The sequence below is a fragment of the Nematostella vectensis genome, chromosome 4 (assembly GCF_932526225.1).
Source record: "Nematostella vectensis chromosome 4, jaNemVect1.1, whole genome shotgun sequence".
Lineage (NCBI taxonomy): Eukaryota > Metazoa > Cnidaria > Anthozoa > Actiniaria > Edwardsiidae > Nematostella > Nematostella vectensis.
The window spans coordinates 4,755,933-4,771,888 of NC_064037.1; the positions used below are offsets into that span (position 1 = coordinate 4,755,933).

General features: G+C 39.2%; 2 protein-coding genes across 2 annotated transcripts; one reads left to right on the top strand and one right to left on the bottom strand.

Moving 5' to 3' along the window:
- Positions 1–205: 205 nt before the first annotated feature.
- LOC5512872 (anaphase-promoting complex subunit 7) lies at positions 206–13,535 on the bottom strand. Its single transcript, XM_032382409.2, has 21 exons — positions 13,306–13,535; positions 12,454–12,591; positions 12,056–12,127; positions 11,366–11,449; positions 10,913–10,995; positions 10,552–10,584; positions 10,178–10,297; positions 8,168–8,220; positions 8,040–8,074; positions 7,673–7,765; positions 7,008–7,096; positions 6,601–6,715; positions 6,196–6,241; positions 5,755–5,850; positions 5,568–5,668; positions 5,421–5,465; positions 5,035–5,147; positions 4,563–4,679; positions 3,453–3,588; positions 3,116–3,166; positions 206–571 (listed from the first exon to the last, which is right to left on the bottom strand). Exons 1-21 carry the CDS (start codon positions 13,369–13,371, stop codon positions 560–562), a joined length of 1,698 nt encoding a protein of 565 aa, XP_032238300.2. The 5' UTR covers positions 13,372–13,535; the 3' UTR covers positions 206–559.
- A 71-nt stretch (positions 13,536–13,606) lies between these two features.
- Positions 13,607–15,502, top strand: LOC5512886 (peptidyl-tRNA hydrolase 2, mitochondrial). The gene is made up of 6 exons (XM_032382410.2): positions 13,607–13,838; positions 14,224–14,319; positions 14,453–14,506; positions 14,658–14,725; positions 15,039–15,151; positions 15,402–15,502. The coding sequence occupies exons 1-6, from the start codon at positions 13,662–13,664 to the stop codon at positions 15,449–15,451; spliced, it is 558 nt and encodes a 185-aa protein (XP_032238301.2). The 5' UTR covers positions 13,607–13,661; the 3' UTR covers positions 15,452–15,502.
- Positions 15,503–15,956: the final 454 nt, after the last annotated feature.

A 15,956-nucleotide genomic window follows, 5' to 3' on the forward strand; every position in this document is an offset into this window, starting at 1 on the left:
AGATACTTAAGAACTATCTTTTTCTCTTACCTCAAATCTTGACGGCTGATTGACACAACAGCAACATTAAGTGCACTTTTGACTCAACGACACTTGCAGATCATAAGATTCTTCCTGAAAACTTGTCATTTATATGTGTGTAGACAAAGGGCGAGCCAAAACGTCCTTTGAGAGTGTCAAAAAGCCCTTTGATTTGTCGAATAAGTACCAAAGAAAAAGCAATGTTTATTTCATTATTTCACGAAAGCGGGGTTACAACTTTGTCTATTTCTCATAGTAAGTTTATTAATAAAGAATATTACTATTTACACATTACTTGTTACTTGCATTGCATTCTCATCCCTTTGATATGGACCAAGTAATATCTACGAATATCAATCATCATGTTGTTCCCAGATTTCAACATTTCTAACTAGAGAATACCCCAAAGAGCCTTGCTTTCAATTCAAACATTTTTTGTCATTCATAGCTGCTTTCCATTCCTCGATTTTAAAACATCATATATCCCACCATCTCTTACAGACTGAATCACTGTTATCTTCCTTCACGGCGCATCGACCTAGAATGAGAGCTGGAAGGATAAAATAGTATAAGCAAGGACAACGACAGCAACAACAAAAACAATTAGACTAAATGGCTACAATATCCAGTCTAAGCATGTTTATCAACTTCTCAGGAACATAGGGGAGGGGGGGGTGAGGGGGGTTGGTGGCTCCTCTTGAATAAAAATACGAAGAAGTATAAAGAATTCCACGGTAGCAAATCCATCCCTGTTTCATAAAATCGTTCCTTCGCCCCCTTTTGGAACTCCTGGATCCGCCCCCGAGGGATATTACCTTTTTGTGTAAGTAAAGATACAGTGGGCCAAATTAAAGTTGCATGCCTCTCATGTGAGCGAGATCCAGAAGGGGTTGAATCAGCAGAGCGATATTAAGAAAAAGGGACTGTAAGCCATGTGATGCATTCAAGTCACGTGAAAGAGACTGTAAGCCATGTGATGCATTCAAGTCACGTGATAGAGACTGTAAGCCATGTGATGCATTCAAGTCACGTGAAAGGGACTGAAAGCCATGTGATGCATTCAAGTCACGTGAAAGGGATTGTAAGTCATGTGACGCATTCAAGTCACGTGAAACAATGGCACACGGTCGTTCGCCATAACTGTATTCATGTCTACTGCTTTAACTTTCACTTTGCTCATTGCGTCTGATTGGTTCAAATACAAAACAAAAAGCTTAGTTATTGAAGTGAGGCAGTGGTGATGAGCGATTGATGAGCGTTGTTTGTGATGAAGCTGAGATGGAGATGGATGTTGAGGTGTGTTTTGGTGTTGGGGTGGAGATAGATGTTGTGGTGTGTCTTGGTATTGGGGTGCAGTTGTGTGTTGGTGTGAAGATGGATATTGGGGTGTGTTTTGGTATTGGGGTGCAGTTGTGTGTTGGGGTGGAGATAAATGTTGAGGTGTGTTTTGGTATTGGGGTGCAGTTGTGTGTTGGGGTGGAGATGGATATTGGGGTGTGTTTTGGTATTGGATGCAGTTGTGTGTTGAGGTGGAGATGAACATTGGGGTGTGTTTTGGTATTGGGGTGCAGTAGTGTGTTGGGGTGAAGATGGATATTGGGGTGTGTTTTGGTATTGGGGTGCAGTTGTGTGTTGGGGTGAAGATGGATTTTGAGGTGTGTTTTGGTATTGGGGTGCAGTGGTGTGTTGGTGTGAAGATGGATTTTGAAGTGTGTTTTGGTAAAAGGGTGCAGTTGTGTGTTGGTGTGAAGATGGATATTGGGGTGTGTTTTGGTATTGGGGTGCAGTTGTGTGTTGGGGTGGAGATAAATGTTGTGGTGTGTTTTGCTATTGGGGTGCAGTTGTGTGTTGGTGTGAAGATGGATATTGGGGTGCAGTTGTGTGTTGGGGTGGAGATAAATGTTGTGGTGTGTTTTGGTATTGGGGTGCAGTGGTGTGTTGGGGTGAAGATAGATGTTGAGGTGTGTTTTGCTATTGGGGTGCAGTTGTGTGTTGGTGTGAAGATGGATATTGGGGTGTGTTTTGGTATTGGGGTGCAGTTGTGTGTTGGGGTGAAGATGGATGTTGAGGTGTTTTTTGGTATTGGGGTGCAGTGGTGTGTTGGGGTGGAGATGGATATTGGGGTGTGTTTTGGTATTGGGGTGCAGTTGTGTCTTGGTGTGAAGATGGATATTGGGGTGTGTTTTGGTATTGGGGTGCAGTTGTGTGTTGGGGTGGAGATGGATATTGGGGTGTGTTTTGCTATTGGGTGCAGTTGTGTGTTGAGGTGGAGATGGATATTGGGGTGTGTTTTGGTATTGGGGTGCAGTAGTGTGTTGGGGTGAAGATGGATTTTGAGGTGTGTTTTGGTATTGGGGTGCAGTAGTGTGTTGGGGTGAAGATAGATGTTGTGGTGTGTCTTGGTATTGGGGTGCAGTTGTGTCTTGGTGTGAAGATGGATATTGGGGTGTGTTTTGCTATTGGGGTACAGTTGTGTGTTGGGGTGAAGATGAGTGTTGAGGTGTGTTTTGGTATTGGGGTGCAGTGGTGTGTTGGGGTGAAGATGAATGTTGAGGTGTGTTTTGGTATTGGGGTGCAGTGGTGTGTTGGGGTGAAGATGGATATTGGGGTGTGTTTTAGTATTGGGGTGCAGTTGTGTGTTGGGGTGGAGATAAATGTTGAGGTGTGTTTTGGTATTGGGGTGCAGTGGTGTGTTGGGGTGAAGATGGATGTTGAGGTGTGTTTTGGTATTGGGGTGCAGTTGTGTGTTGGGGTGGAGATGGATGTTGAGGTGTGTTTTGGTATTGGGGTGCAGTTGTGTGTTGGGGTGGAGATGGATATTGGGGTGTGTCTTGGTATTGGGGTGCAGTTGTGTGTTGGGGTGGAGATGGATGTTGAGGTGTGTTTTGGTATTGGGGTGCAGTTGTGTGTTGGGGTGGAGATGGATTCTGGGTTGAAGATGTGTGTTATGGCAAAGATAGGAATTGGGGCATGTTAAGCTGGAGATGGCTGTTGGAGAATATTTGGGTGTTGCGGTGGAGATGGGTGTTGAAAGCGGCTGGGTGTATGGTGTAGCTTGACTGATTAGTGTGGAAGTTCAACACCCAAGTCTTACAGGTGCTCGAAGGTCTTGAGATGTCCAAGAGTCATCACCATCAGGATCATCCTAAAAACATGAGACCATGAGGCGAGAAAACAAAACTATGAGGTTCCATTCATATGACCATCCCCTACATTTATTTCACTTGTACAACTCATTGGCTTTTCAACAGAACATATGTTGTTAAATTTGATATGCCTTCAACTTAATATGGACAGGAAAATAACATATATATATTTTGTTATTTCATATATTTGCTGAAAAAGTTCAAGGTGTATATTGAGCGTTTCTTCAAAGCCTTATTCAATCCCTTGCAGTGGGCCTTTGTATTTCAACCAGTAAATACGCTCACCTCGTCTAGTCCCAGTCCTTCGGGATGATGGCTGCCAAGTGGGTCGACCTCATCATCAGAATCCATGTCTGCGCCACTGTTTTGCTTTTCTACATTCTGAATGCCCTCTATTGCCTTGGCATTACCTGGGTTCAAGCTGCAACAGCACAAGAGAGTTATCTTTTGTGTAGCTCTATAAAAATCTAGCCTGCATGTATCCAGGATTTCAGCAGATATAGAGGGATTATGATTGTGCAAAGGACCTCCTCATCCAGTGGTCCCATGCCTGCAAACAAACTCTGGTAAATTAAAGTGGCTTGGTTCTACTGTGCCTACCACGTGATAAGCAATAACACTTGGATTGAGTTATTTTTCAATGTGGAGATTGACCTAGTGCTTAAGTCAGTGACTTGGTGTACTGGTTAAGGGCATCCTGGTACTGTGGTATGGATAGGTGTAATGTTTAGTGACCTGGTGTACTGGTCAATAGCTTCCTGGTACTGTGGTATGGGTGGGTGTATTGTATAGTGACTTGGTGTATTGGTCAAGGGCTTCCTGGTAATGTGTGGTATGGGTAGCTGTAGCATTTAGTGGCCTGGTGTACTGGTCCTGGGCATCCTGGTAGAAACTATGGTATGGGCGGGTGTAGCGTTGAGTGACTTGGTGTGCTGGTCCTGGGCTTTTCGGGCTTTATGGATTAGTTTAGTGTTGGCTTACTTGGTGTATTGGTCATGGGCTTCTTGTACTGTGGTATGGATTGGTGTTGTGTTTAGTGGCTTGGTGTACTGGTCAATGGCATCCTGGTACTGTGGTATGGATAGGTGTAGTGTTGGGTTACTTGATGTAATGGTCAATGGCTTCCTGGTACTGTAATATGGGTGGATGTAGTGTTTAGTAACTTGGTGTACTGGTCATGGGCTTCTTGTACTGTGGTATGGATTGGTGTAGTGTTTAGTGGCTTGGTGTATTGGTTAATGGCTTCCTAGCACTGTGGTACATATGGATAGGTGTAGTGGTGGGTTACTTGGTGTACTGGTTAAGGGCATCCTGGTACTGTAGTATGAATGGGTATAGTGATGAGTAGCTATGTACTGGCCAAGGGTTTTCTGGTATTGTGGTATGGATGCTTACCTTAGGGACTTTGTGTACTGGTCAAGAGCTTCCTGGTATTCATTGGTGGTGGCCAGGAAGTCCCCTAGCAGCTGATGTAGGCGTGCTGTACGATGGTTGATGAGATGCTTTTTGAGTCTGTTTCTCAGAAAAAGACAGCTTTAAGACTAGGTACTTTCTGGAAAACATATAATTTGTAAGTGCCAGCAATTGCCAAACCTTGTCATCTTAAATTGAAGGGCTTCCCAAAAGCACCCTTAGCCTTATGATTTCGAAAATACTGTATTACACTCTATGGTGTGACTTTTGATTTCTCACATCATCCACTTAGCCACCAATCAATTATCTACAAGGCTTTGGGGCATTCATAATCTTAATTCTACTAAATGTTCTTATCCATAGTGAAAATTTATAAAAGATACTGCGAATTGAGTCCAATGGATAATCACTACTGCCTGGTATTATTAAAACGCTAAGACAACATGGTCCTTACAGTTCTATAGCCTTGTCATATTCCTGCTTGTGTCCTAGTATCTCTGCTAGCAAGCAAACAGCCTCTGTGTGCCCTGGATCCAAACTCAGTGCTTTCTCCAGCATAGACTTGGCCTGCAAAGGGAAGAATGGTTCAACAAGGGTCAGACATAGAGAATTTACCAGAATGCTGAACAGCACAAATTTGTTATGGGGGACAATACTCAACTAGTTTTACATATGGAGTCTGATGTATTGCCTCCCCAACCCCCTCCCCCACAAACACACTTCTGATGACACCTTGACATATTCCTTAAAGCTAATAAGACCCCTTGTTTTAATGTGACCTACATTGTACAGTGTAGTCCCTCATGCTCTACATATTGTAGAGTACTTATTCTTGCTTACTTTCTCTTGGGTTGAAGGGTCATGGGTGATAACAGAAGCGCACAGCTAAAATAAAATAAAATAAAATAAAACAAAATATGAGTATATTTTTAAAAACTTAGTAACTGTCCATAAATATCAAAACACAGTGTTAACACAGGTTTATACCGTAAGGGTCCTTGTTGTGGTACCAAGAGTTTTGAGAGCATTCTTTGCAATAGCCATAGCATCTCTGAACCTCTCAGCAGACAGATAACATTCTACCAGTCCTAGGGAAATAAATGGATGATAACTGATGAGACTAAACTCCCCAGGAGCAACCAGCTGACCAACAAACTACCCCATAGCCACATACCTTTAACAGCTTCAAAATTGCTAGGCGATAGCTTGACTGCTTCACGGAAGTGTAACAAAGCCTCTTGATATTTATCAAGTGCTTGCAATAAAGATGCTGGGAAGCAAAAACAAATAAACAAACTACAGGAAGCACTAACATTGTATTAAATAGGTGATTTCAGCTATAAGTGTGCATGCTCGTTTTCCTTTAGAAAAAAACAAGGCTGGCTACCACAGTTTGTTAGACAAATCTACCACAGTAACCAGCATGCTGTGTGCACATGCATTTGAGCTGGAATGGCTTATTAAATGTAAAAAAAACCTCCTTATTGTTGGAAGGTTAAGTCTGGTTAGGGCAAGGGAATGCAGCTAGATGCTCAATGCTAATGATTCCTTCTGTAACAAAGTAATATAATCTACACATGGTTTTTCAACCTTTAACAATAATTGTACTCCACACCTTTAAGAATCAGTGCTTGAACATTGTGACTGTCAATAGTATGTGCCTGAAAAGAAAAAAAAAATAATAAGCAAAGTACTTGTAAATTTTGCCTAGTTCTTAATTTTGCCAGTGTTCCTCCTTTTTTTCACATGATAATAAATGAGGTTGTCATATGCAGAAATAAATATTTTCCTTGTCTACAGTGAGGGCTTTGCTAAGTGTTATGATGGAAAAATCTGTCTTTCAAAACAAGATGACTTTTTAGGAAAAACAGGGCATATGTAGCAGTGTCTGTGAAATTGGGGTTATTCAAATGTTGTGTTTTGTGATTAATGTTTATAAATATAATGATTTTTAAGTACATTCTAGACATATAACTGTACTACTGTATACATGTTAATCTTTTCTGAAGGCAGCGACTACCTTTTGTGCAAAGTAGACAGCCCGGGGTTTGCGGTTTGTCAGGTTACAGAAGTGCGCCATGGCTACCCAGGGCTCTGCCTTGTTCTGTGTCACCTGAATCAAGTTCTTTGATAGCCTGAAATCACAAGCTGACAACCATCAATTACTGTACTTTCATGTGTACTGTATAATACAGACACAACCAGGTTGGGGTACAAGGAGAAATGAACATCCTTTTTCGACTGACTGAAAGCAAAGGTTTCTCTCTTTAAAAAATCATCTGATTCACAGTTTTTAGCTGTAATAAACAACACATGATTCAAAGTTGGTTGAAAGTATCAATCAAAGAGTTTCAAGGTTCCTAGTTATAAACTAGACACACAACTGATGATGTAGCACACCACATGTTGAAATAATTTCCATTGTACCTTTCCAGTTCTTTTGTATTGCTGTCCTGTGCTAGGAGATATGCATAGACATCCATGCCTTTGATAACATAGGGGTCCAAAGAGTGTGCCTAGAATAATGCAGCAATATAGACATTATTATGTGATTAAATTCGGATCTAAGGTGTTTTATCTAAGGTACAATACAAATAGGGCAATTTGGTTGACTGATGGAAATGTATTTTAGACAGGGGTCTGTGTCAGGAATTTGAAGGAGCACTCTGTGTGGAAGGGGAGGGGAGGGTGGGGGTGTGAACTGTAGTAGATCATAGGGCAAGGGGAAAATACATATAAATTCAATGTTAATAAAGTATCTCCTGTCCCCATCCTGGATCTATGTACCAAGTGCTAATATCAAACTTTTATTACTCAATGGTCAAGATGGGAGTCATGCAAAAAGTTAGTTGGACATGAGTTTTGGAATCTATAACAACCCCTTTCTGACATATTGTTATTTGTATCATTGGCCAGTACATTTTTTGATGTATGTACTAGGCGTTCACCATCTAATACCAGTGACTTATTTTCAATAAGCTCCTAGCACACCCAGCCCTAACAATAAAAACAATTTGCCTTTCAAAGCAAATTCAAAGATCTACTGTACCATACAGCTGTTCTACAAACAAAATCTAAACAGTAGCACCTACACGTTGAAAGACTGCCTTGGAACTCTTCATGTCTCCGGCACTGTAGAAATTCTCAGCAATGTCACACAACAGCTCCACATTGTCACGCAACACCTTCAAAGTATTAACAAGTTGGAAAGACATGAAACATTTAATAGAATGGCTTAAAGAATGCCAATTACACAAAATAGAGAGTTAAGATGTTTCAAGAATTGTGCTTAGCCAACAAGCACTAATGGACACCTTGCAAGAACTGTAACTTTGGATATTGTGTCAATCAAGGCTTGCAGCCTGATAACCTTGCGTACTTGATAACACAATTTCAGGTTGCCACGCAAGGTTATCAGGTTTAGAGGTTATCAGAAGTGTTGAATTACAGTAGACAAACCTGAGTTTCTAAAGTCTTTAATGACTGGGCTGCTTCTGTAAAAAAAAATAACAAATAATATCCCAAATACTGATAGTAGGATTAAAAGCAAACAAAAAACACACACACACACAAAGCAGCAGTCATACTTGCAAACTTGTTGGTAACTGTTAAAGTATGTGCCTTTATCCAGCTTGCCAACCTGCATAGAAATTCCAGAGCCAGGTGCTCAACACAGGGGCAAAACATAATTATTTGTATGTGCTGCCTATGTCTTCTGCAATCTATGGATACACAACTTTGTATTACATCTCACATCTCCTTCCTATCAGTAGTCGGTGGAAATGGCGACCAAAGTGCTGATTCTTCGCATGGGCATCAAGTCAGCATTGGCCACCAACAGTATTCCCTTAATGGTTACATACCCATTCACTTGTAAATACTTATGGTTACATACCCATTCACTTGTAAATACTTATGGTTACATACCCATTCACTTGTATATGGTTACATACCCATTCACTTGTAAATACTTATGGTTACATACCCATTCACTTGTAAATACTTATGGTTACATACCCATTCACTTGTAAATACTTATGGTTACATACCCATTCACTTGTAAATACTTATGGTTACATACCCATTCACTTGTAAATACTTATGGTTACATACCCATTCACTTGTAAATACTTATGGTTACATGCCCATTCACTTGTAAATACTTATGGTTACATACCCATTCACTTGTAAATACTTATGGTTACATACCCATTCACTTGTAAATACTTATGAGAAAGAGTATTTACAAATGTAAGCGGTAATGATTACTGCTTACATACTATTACTCATAAGTATTTAACCCATTGACTTCTGGCTATTTTTGAGTTGAATTTACAAAAAACAGACTGAAACAGATTCCTCCCCCCCTATTCTGAGTTTTATACAGCCCGTCAAATGCACCTAGTCAGCGGTATCCAAGCTTTCTAACAGTGCTTTGCGGTCCCCACTTTTAATCCCTCGTCGTTGTGCTGAAGCCAGTACAAGTTGATGGTTGCTTGTATTTTTCATCAAAAATACAGCTATGAGCATATTAGGAGAGTGTCTCAGGACATCATGAAGTCTATTGGGGCATAATTGAGTGCTTTGCTTATGGATATTTGCAAGCAAAGGTGGATTCATGATGATTTTTTCTTGTTTGGCTTTGCCTGGATGAGAAAATAATTTTCTAATGAATCACCACAGCTCTCCTAAATGCTGTCTTTTCTGAAACCAAATTGATTCCAAAATTGTTTACACTGCTATTCTGGGTCTGTATGACCTGGAATTGATTTTTTTGGCTTCGGGGTGAAAAGACTTATAAAAAACCATCTGACTTTGGGGAGAGGAGTGTTGACTGGCCCTCCCCTCGTGAATTTTTCCCTGGATCTCCCAGAATGCTTTGTAATACGTAAAGGCATCTTCGTGGTTTTACAAGCCTTGAAGGAGTGGACATTGTGTTTTGAGGCCATGGAAATGAACCTGGAGGATCAGGATAAAGGTATCTATTTGTGTCTAGAGCTGTGTTTGCTGATCTCTCTCCCTTGTGTGGTATTTTGAGCGTTTTATTAAGAGGGGTGATTCTGCTTTTCTTTCCTTGTTCGATTTGAAATTTGTCAAAGAACCTGTGCTATTATTTGGCTTAAGAGGAGTAGCCAACACCTTGGTTGGATGCATATCTTCAAGACCATTTATCCCTTAGACTGATGCCTGAGTATCTTCATCTTGTTGTGTTTATTTTGCATTTATGAATTTTTTGGGTTGTGGGTACTTCCCAAAGCCGGTACAGGCCGGTTGAGGGGTCAATGTGTTAAGTTGTGGCCCATCCTGGTTGCACACAGTACCTAAATCAGTGAGATGCACATGCTGTGCTGGTCGGGATACTGCTAACACTCCCAGCCACTTGTTGTGTATTACCTCATACTAACCAGTCATTTGTGTTGGATCCTAATTCTAAACTCTGCTAATTACACCAATGACTAATAAACAACAGCACTACCTGTTGATGTATAACCTGGTAAATCCTGGTAAATCCTGAGGTGGTATGGTTCCTAACAGTGACATGACTTGTGCTGGCCACCAATAATGCCAAAAAGCCACTGACATACACTCCCACTCACCATTCATTTGTGGTAGATCCTGAAGCCGTCTGGTTCCTTGACATCAGTGACGTCACTTCTGTGCTGGTCACGCCTAATGCCAATAAGCCAGTGGCTGCCTCAAGAGCAAATGGGCACTGTCTAGAGGGAAAGGATAGTTCCGTTAGGAAACAAAAGTCTAGTGTACAGACTGCAGTCAGAAAATCAAAATAAATAGAATAAGAATAAAAAGAGTATTTATACTGTAAAGGTTTAATTTGGAAACAAGAGTGTACTGAGAAATGATTTAGTTTTATTATAGGAACTACATCCTATAACCTATAAAAAGTCTTAAAAATGAGATTCAAATAGAAAAGGGATAAGACCTTAGTAAATCATTAACCTTTTTTGTCTACCTTAGAACTTCCTTATAACAGGATAAAGCAGACCTGGAAACAAAACATTTATCAAATCAATTACTTAAATGAAACAAATAAACTACATGGAAATTAAATTATGGACTGTGGAATTTGAGAGTGCATGCTTTGACAAGTTGCAGTTTTTACAGCCTTTATTAGAGATCATAAAAAGGTCTTTCAGCTTTTTGCACCTATATGTTCCAAATAACCAGTAATTTGTAGCTTCTAGCTTACTTGTACAGAAGCGAGAAAAGTTGAAAAAGGTCAGAAGGCCACAGAACTCTGTTATCTTGTTATGTTTATGAAGTTATGAAAAAAAGGGGAAAAAAGGACACCAGTTATTAATCTCTTTACTAACCTTTCCATTCCCTGGTGCCGATATAGTTTTGCCAGAGCAATATTCACTTTCGGTGTCCTCTGCCTCTGGGTAATTCCCTCAAGCTGATGAATACAAACAAAACACAAAAACACAGTCTATGTTGATATGGCTAAATATCTTCTCTTGGGGAAATGAGTAGAATGCAAAATGAATAAATGTATTTTTCCTAATAGACATTTTGTCCAAAACATCCTACTGATGGTATCTAGGTGTTATATTGAAGGCAATCAAGTCATTGGCAGTTGTCTACTACACAATCATCCTTAGGTAGACAATAGTTTGCCTAGCAACTTGGGACATGTTATTATAAATACAGACTCTGAAAATAAATACAGTTTTCCAATATATTTTTTTCAAAGTCAAGTATAAAAGAAAAACTTGTCAGAATTTTCGTCTTGTGGACAAAGTTATACTTTATGGAATTTCACTGACCATAGCAAGCGCTTCTTTTGGCTCCTTTAGAGAAATGTGGCACTTATAGGCTTTGTACTTGACATCCACCTCAGGGGCTAGACCCTAAAAAACAGGAATATTATAGTAAATACTATTTATCCCTGTTTAAGTGCTAACTTTGAATGATTCATTAAAATACTGTCAATGCTTGTTTTAGCATTTATATTCAATAACTCACTAAAAATACTTGTTAATGCTTGTTTTATCGCTTACTCTAAACAAGTGCCCTTCACCCTAAGGAGCAAAATACTAGCTAATGGTCCCTGCATAACTAAATGCAAGGTTTTCAGCAACAAAATGTCATCATTTGTGTTTTAGTTACTTAACACAGAGATGCACGCTGAGCTGTTTGTTGCTCCCGTTTAAGCTCCCAGGGCCTTACAACAAGCAATTAATAGTACTGAGTGTCAATTATGACGATGATGATTTTTATGTCATGATAATGTTCAGCATCATGCAAAATATTCATATCCACTACCAACACTACCAATGACAACAGGCTTATTAGGTTTGAATGGACATTCTATTGGTCCTGTTTCTGGTACTGTATCTAGGAAAACTAGTCAGCAAAATGTCTTGTGAAGAGGATATGGTCCATTTGCAACGCACCAGATCTGTCTATAGGACAAATGACCTTACAAAACCAAGCCAAAAGGATTGTATTCTTACCGATTGTGAAGATAACTTGGTCTTGTTTTTACTTATTGCTTTTCTAAGTTGAAGAGCCTTTGTGTAGTAGTGCTGGAAAAAAAAAAAGAAACCACATAATGGTATTTAACAAGAAATTTGTTTTCAGTCTTGATAATCTGTTGCAAGCTATAAAATATACTGTTAAAACTTCAATGACCTTCTTTAATATTTTCCATAAACATTATGTAACAAGATACTTTCATAATCTTTTAGCCCTATGTTTTTTTGTCTATTTCACACCAAAGCCACATATACTGTAACAAGGATATTAAAATCGGAGTTATAAAGTGTAAAAGAATTAAAATGGGACCTGTTTGTATGATCGTTGCTACATAGCAATTAGCCACACCCATACCCCAAAAATACATCCTTATTACCACAGCTCTTCTATAATGTTCCTCCTTAAAAAGTGAATCTGCAAAGTAGACCATTAACTGATGTTTGTTGGCCATGTTGTTAACATCTTGCTTGTCGTGTGTACTTGCTTGCTCATTTATGGATAGAAGAAAACTGGCCTGAAAGTATAAAACATCAGCCTTTCAATAACTTGGTATGATAGCAATTGTTGTTTTAAAACATGTATGAAAGCGTTGGTATTTTGATTTTGGGAGCAACTTCAAAATTGATGTCCATATTTCAAAGTCGTTGCTAACTGCGATCCTGCAGTCGAGTCATGAAAATTCTAAACATTTTAGATTTAAAGTCCCCTGGTCCTATGATCCCACAGTCAAGCAGTCCCATATCAATATTAATAGAGCAAGGGGTATACAGTAGTCTGATGATAACACAGTCCCGTCGTGGAATTTTGAATATGACGATAAATATCGTACAGTCTGGGTGCTACCGTAGTACCATAGTCAAATTAGGAATATAAATAGAATAATAAATAAATTCTGAGTGCTACCGTAGTACCATAGTCAAATTAGGAATATAAATAGAATAATAAATAAATTCTGAGTGCTACCGCAGTCCCATAGTGGATTCATGAAGCAGAGCAGTAGCAGAGTTTCAGACATATAAGTTAGGTACACACTTGGTGGAAATGACTTCTGAAATTTAGCCTTGAGAAATGAAAGTAAAAACGTGCATTTGAAAATTCTTTGCCCAGTATGGCGCCTGATACTCGAGGCAACACAGTCAGAGGAAACAAGAGTGAAGAACAAGGTTGTGATGCCTAGTAAGAAAAAGAAATAATAAGCATTATAGTAGCAGTATTACTTTTTTCTTACCAACAACTGAGCGCTTGAATGCAAACCGGCTTCGTGAAGTGCTTTCACATTCTCTAAACTAGCCATATTTCACCCCAAAAGTAGCACAGATATATAAAGTTTTTTTTATATTAAATTGTCTAATCACTTTACTCTATGGTATAAAAAAAACAGCAATGGTTTTGCTAAGGTGTCAAAGATAGTTTTGCCAATATGGCGCCGAATTTTCAAACTAACCGTGGGCTCATGCTGTTCTGGTCAGCAGTATTCGTATTTGATAAAAATTCCATTCAACATAAAAACTCAGTATCTTCTTAGAGATAGTATGGATATCTGCGGTATGCCTGTGGTCAGCGTGGGTTATCTAAGAATCAAAGATGGCGGCTATGGAGACGATTTCATTAGAGGCACAGCGTCTATTTACTTGGATCACGAATGAACAAGCTGTCCAGATTAGCCTAGCTATGGGACTTTTACTAGGATTTGTTGTAGGCTGGGCCTTGCGTGCTCGTTTGGGTGGAGTAACGATCGTTCAGGAGGGCAAAGATGAAGAGGTGAGAGAATACGTTTGTATCAACAAAGCACGTTTTTGGTGGATTTTCTTCTTGCTCAAGTGTTGTTGAACATTTTGAAGTAAGTATTAAAGCATCTTATCCAATACTTTTTAAAAATTCGAAATGCATTAATTGCTGTGTGCTCTTTTCCTTAGAAAACTTGTGTTTGTCTAGATTGTTAGGATCTAGTGCTCATGAAATATATATACATACCATAAAGTATAAACTACAATAGTACCATCCAATGTGACCTTCATAACTAAAAGGAGTTTTTACAAATTATTACGGTACTTGCACCCCCACATGTACACACACCCCTCCCCCCTCCCCCCTCCTGCTCTACAGTACCACATCCTTACATATCATTGTAATACATACTTTGCAGGTTACAACTTACACAATGGCAGGGTCTGGTGAATACAAAATGATCCTAGTAGTCCGGCAAGACCTAGGGATGGGCAAAGGAAAAGTAGCTGCTCAGGTAAATGATTGTGACAGTCAGAAGACACAATAATAGTTTTATTTCCAGCGAAATTGATATGTATATTTTCTAATAATTCTAGCAATTACACTTCTTCAAATACAACTTTCATCTCTTCCTCTTCATCTTTCAGTGTTGTCATGCTGCTGTTGGGCTTTGTAGACAGTTATTGAAAAATAACCCAAAGGTGAGAAAGATTCGTCCAGTTCCCAGGAGCTTATCCAAGTGACATTTTTATCTCATAGAGTGGTAGGAAAGGGATGGTGGTTGCATTATTGTCCTGCCACTCCTTATGATTTAAATACATGCTTGAGCTTTTTTATGTGATTTTGCAACAGGTTTTAAGAATGTGGGAAAATGCTGCTCAGCCCAAGGTAGTTGTTAAAGCACCAGATGAAGATGCTTTGTAAGTACAAGGGAATAATACTATACAGAATAAGATTAAAAAGATCAGATATATATATGTTATTATCATGATAAGTAAATGAGTATACTTTGTACCATTAGAGAAGAGGAAGGGTACAGCAAGGTTTGCTCAATCATGGAAGCAAGTGCCTAGAACAATATATTTATAATCTCTATTAAAAATAAGGAAATAGTTTTTGTTTCTTCTATTTTTTTATTCAAGTTGTTCCATGTTTCTATTCATTTATAAGAGGAAGGAGTCCATAAAATTCTCATTAACATTTATTGTCTCAACAATTTTATTATTTGTACAGGGTTTCCCTTTCAAAAAAAGCGCGCTCTCTTGGCCTAGAGACCTGTTTAATCAGAGATGCAGGGCGTACTCAGATAGCTCCAGGATCCAAAACTGTGCTTGGAGTTGGGCCAGGTATTCTATGTACTGTTTAGTTGCATGTATAGCTTAAAAATAGCTTGTACATTAGTTGCCAGGACTGAGAATATTTGCCCTCAAACACTGCCCTTTTGAACTGTATGTTGTTTCTTGGAAAAACCAAAAAATGGTCAGTCTGCTACTGTACTTATAATGGATGTTTTTATTGTTACAGGGAATTTCTTTTATAAAATAGTATTTGCTAACATGTTTTTTTTTTACAAAATTACTTTGTTTATTTTTGCAGGTCCATTGAAATTGGTTGATCAAGTAACAGGACACTTGAAGCTGTATTAATGTTATTCAATTTTTTCATTATTTGTATTATAATAAAAGCTTCTAAAATCACCATGTGATTATTGTTGTAACCTTTGCACTCAAGAGAACACGTACACGGGGGGGGGGGGGATTGGCCCGCACCCCCCCTTTGCCACCAAAAAGTGGGTCTTTTTTTTATGAAGAAATCTTCAAATAGTATGCCTTTTCTATATGATACCTGTGCATACCCCTCAGCCAATCCTGGGTACATGCCTGATACCAGCATTATTTAATCCTGACCTGAGAGGGGGAGGGTTTGGAATTGTACATGGTTATAGAAACCCTACAACTAGACCCAATAGAAGTAGTGAATCTTGGATTCTCATGGGGGGGAGGGTCCATGTGCTAGGGCTGCCTTCTACTGCGTGGAGCACCAAATCTCCAGCTTTTTGGTAATTTTTATCGCTTAAGAAAAATCCTTCTATAGAAAATGGACATGCATGTGAGATCTATATTGTGTGCGAGAGCTTTCAAACATCTGCTG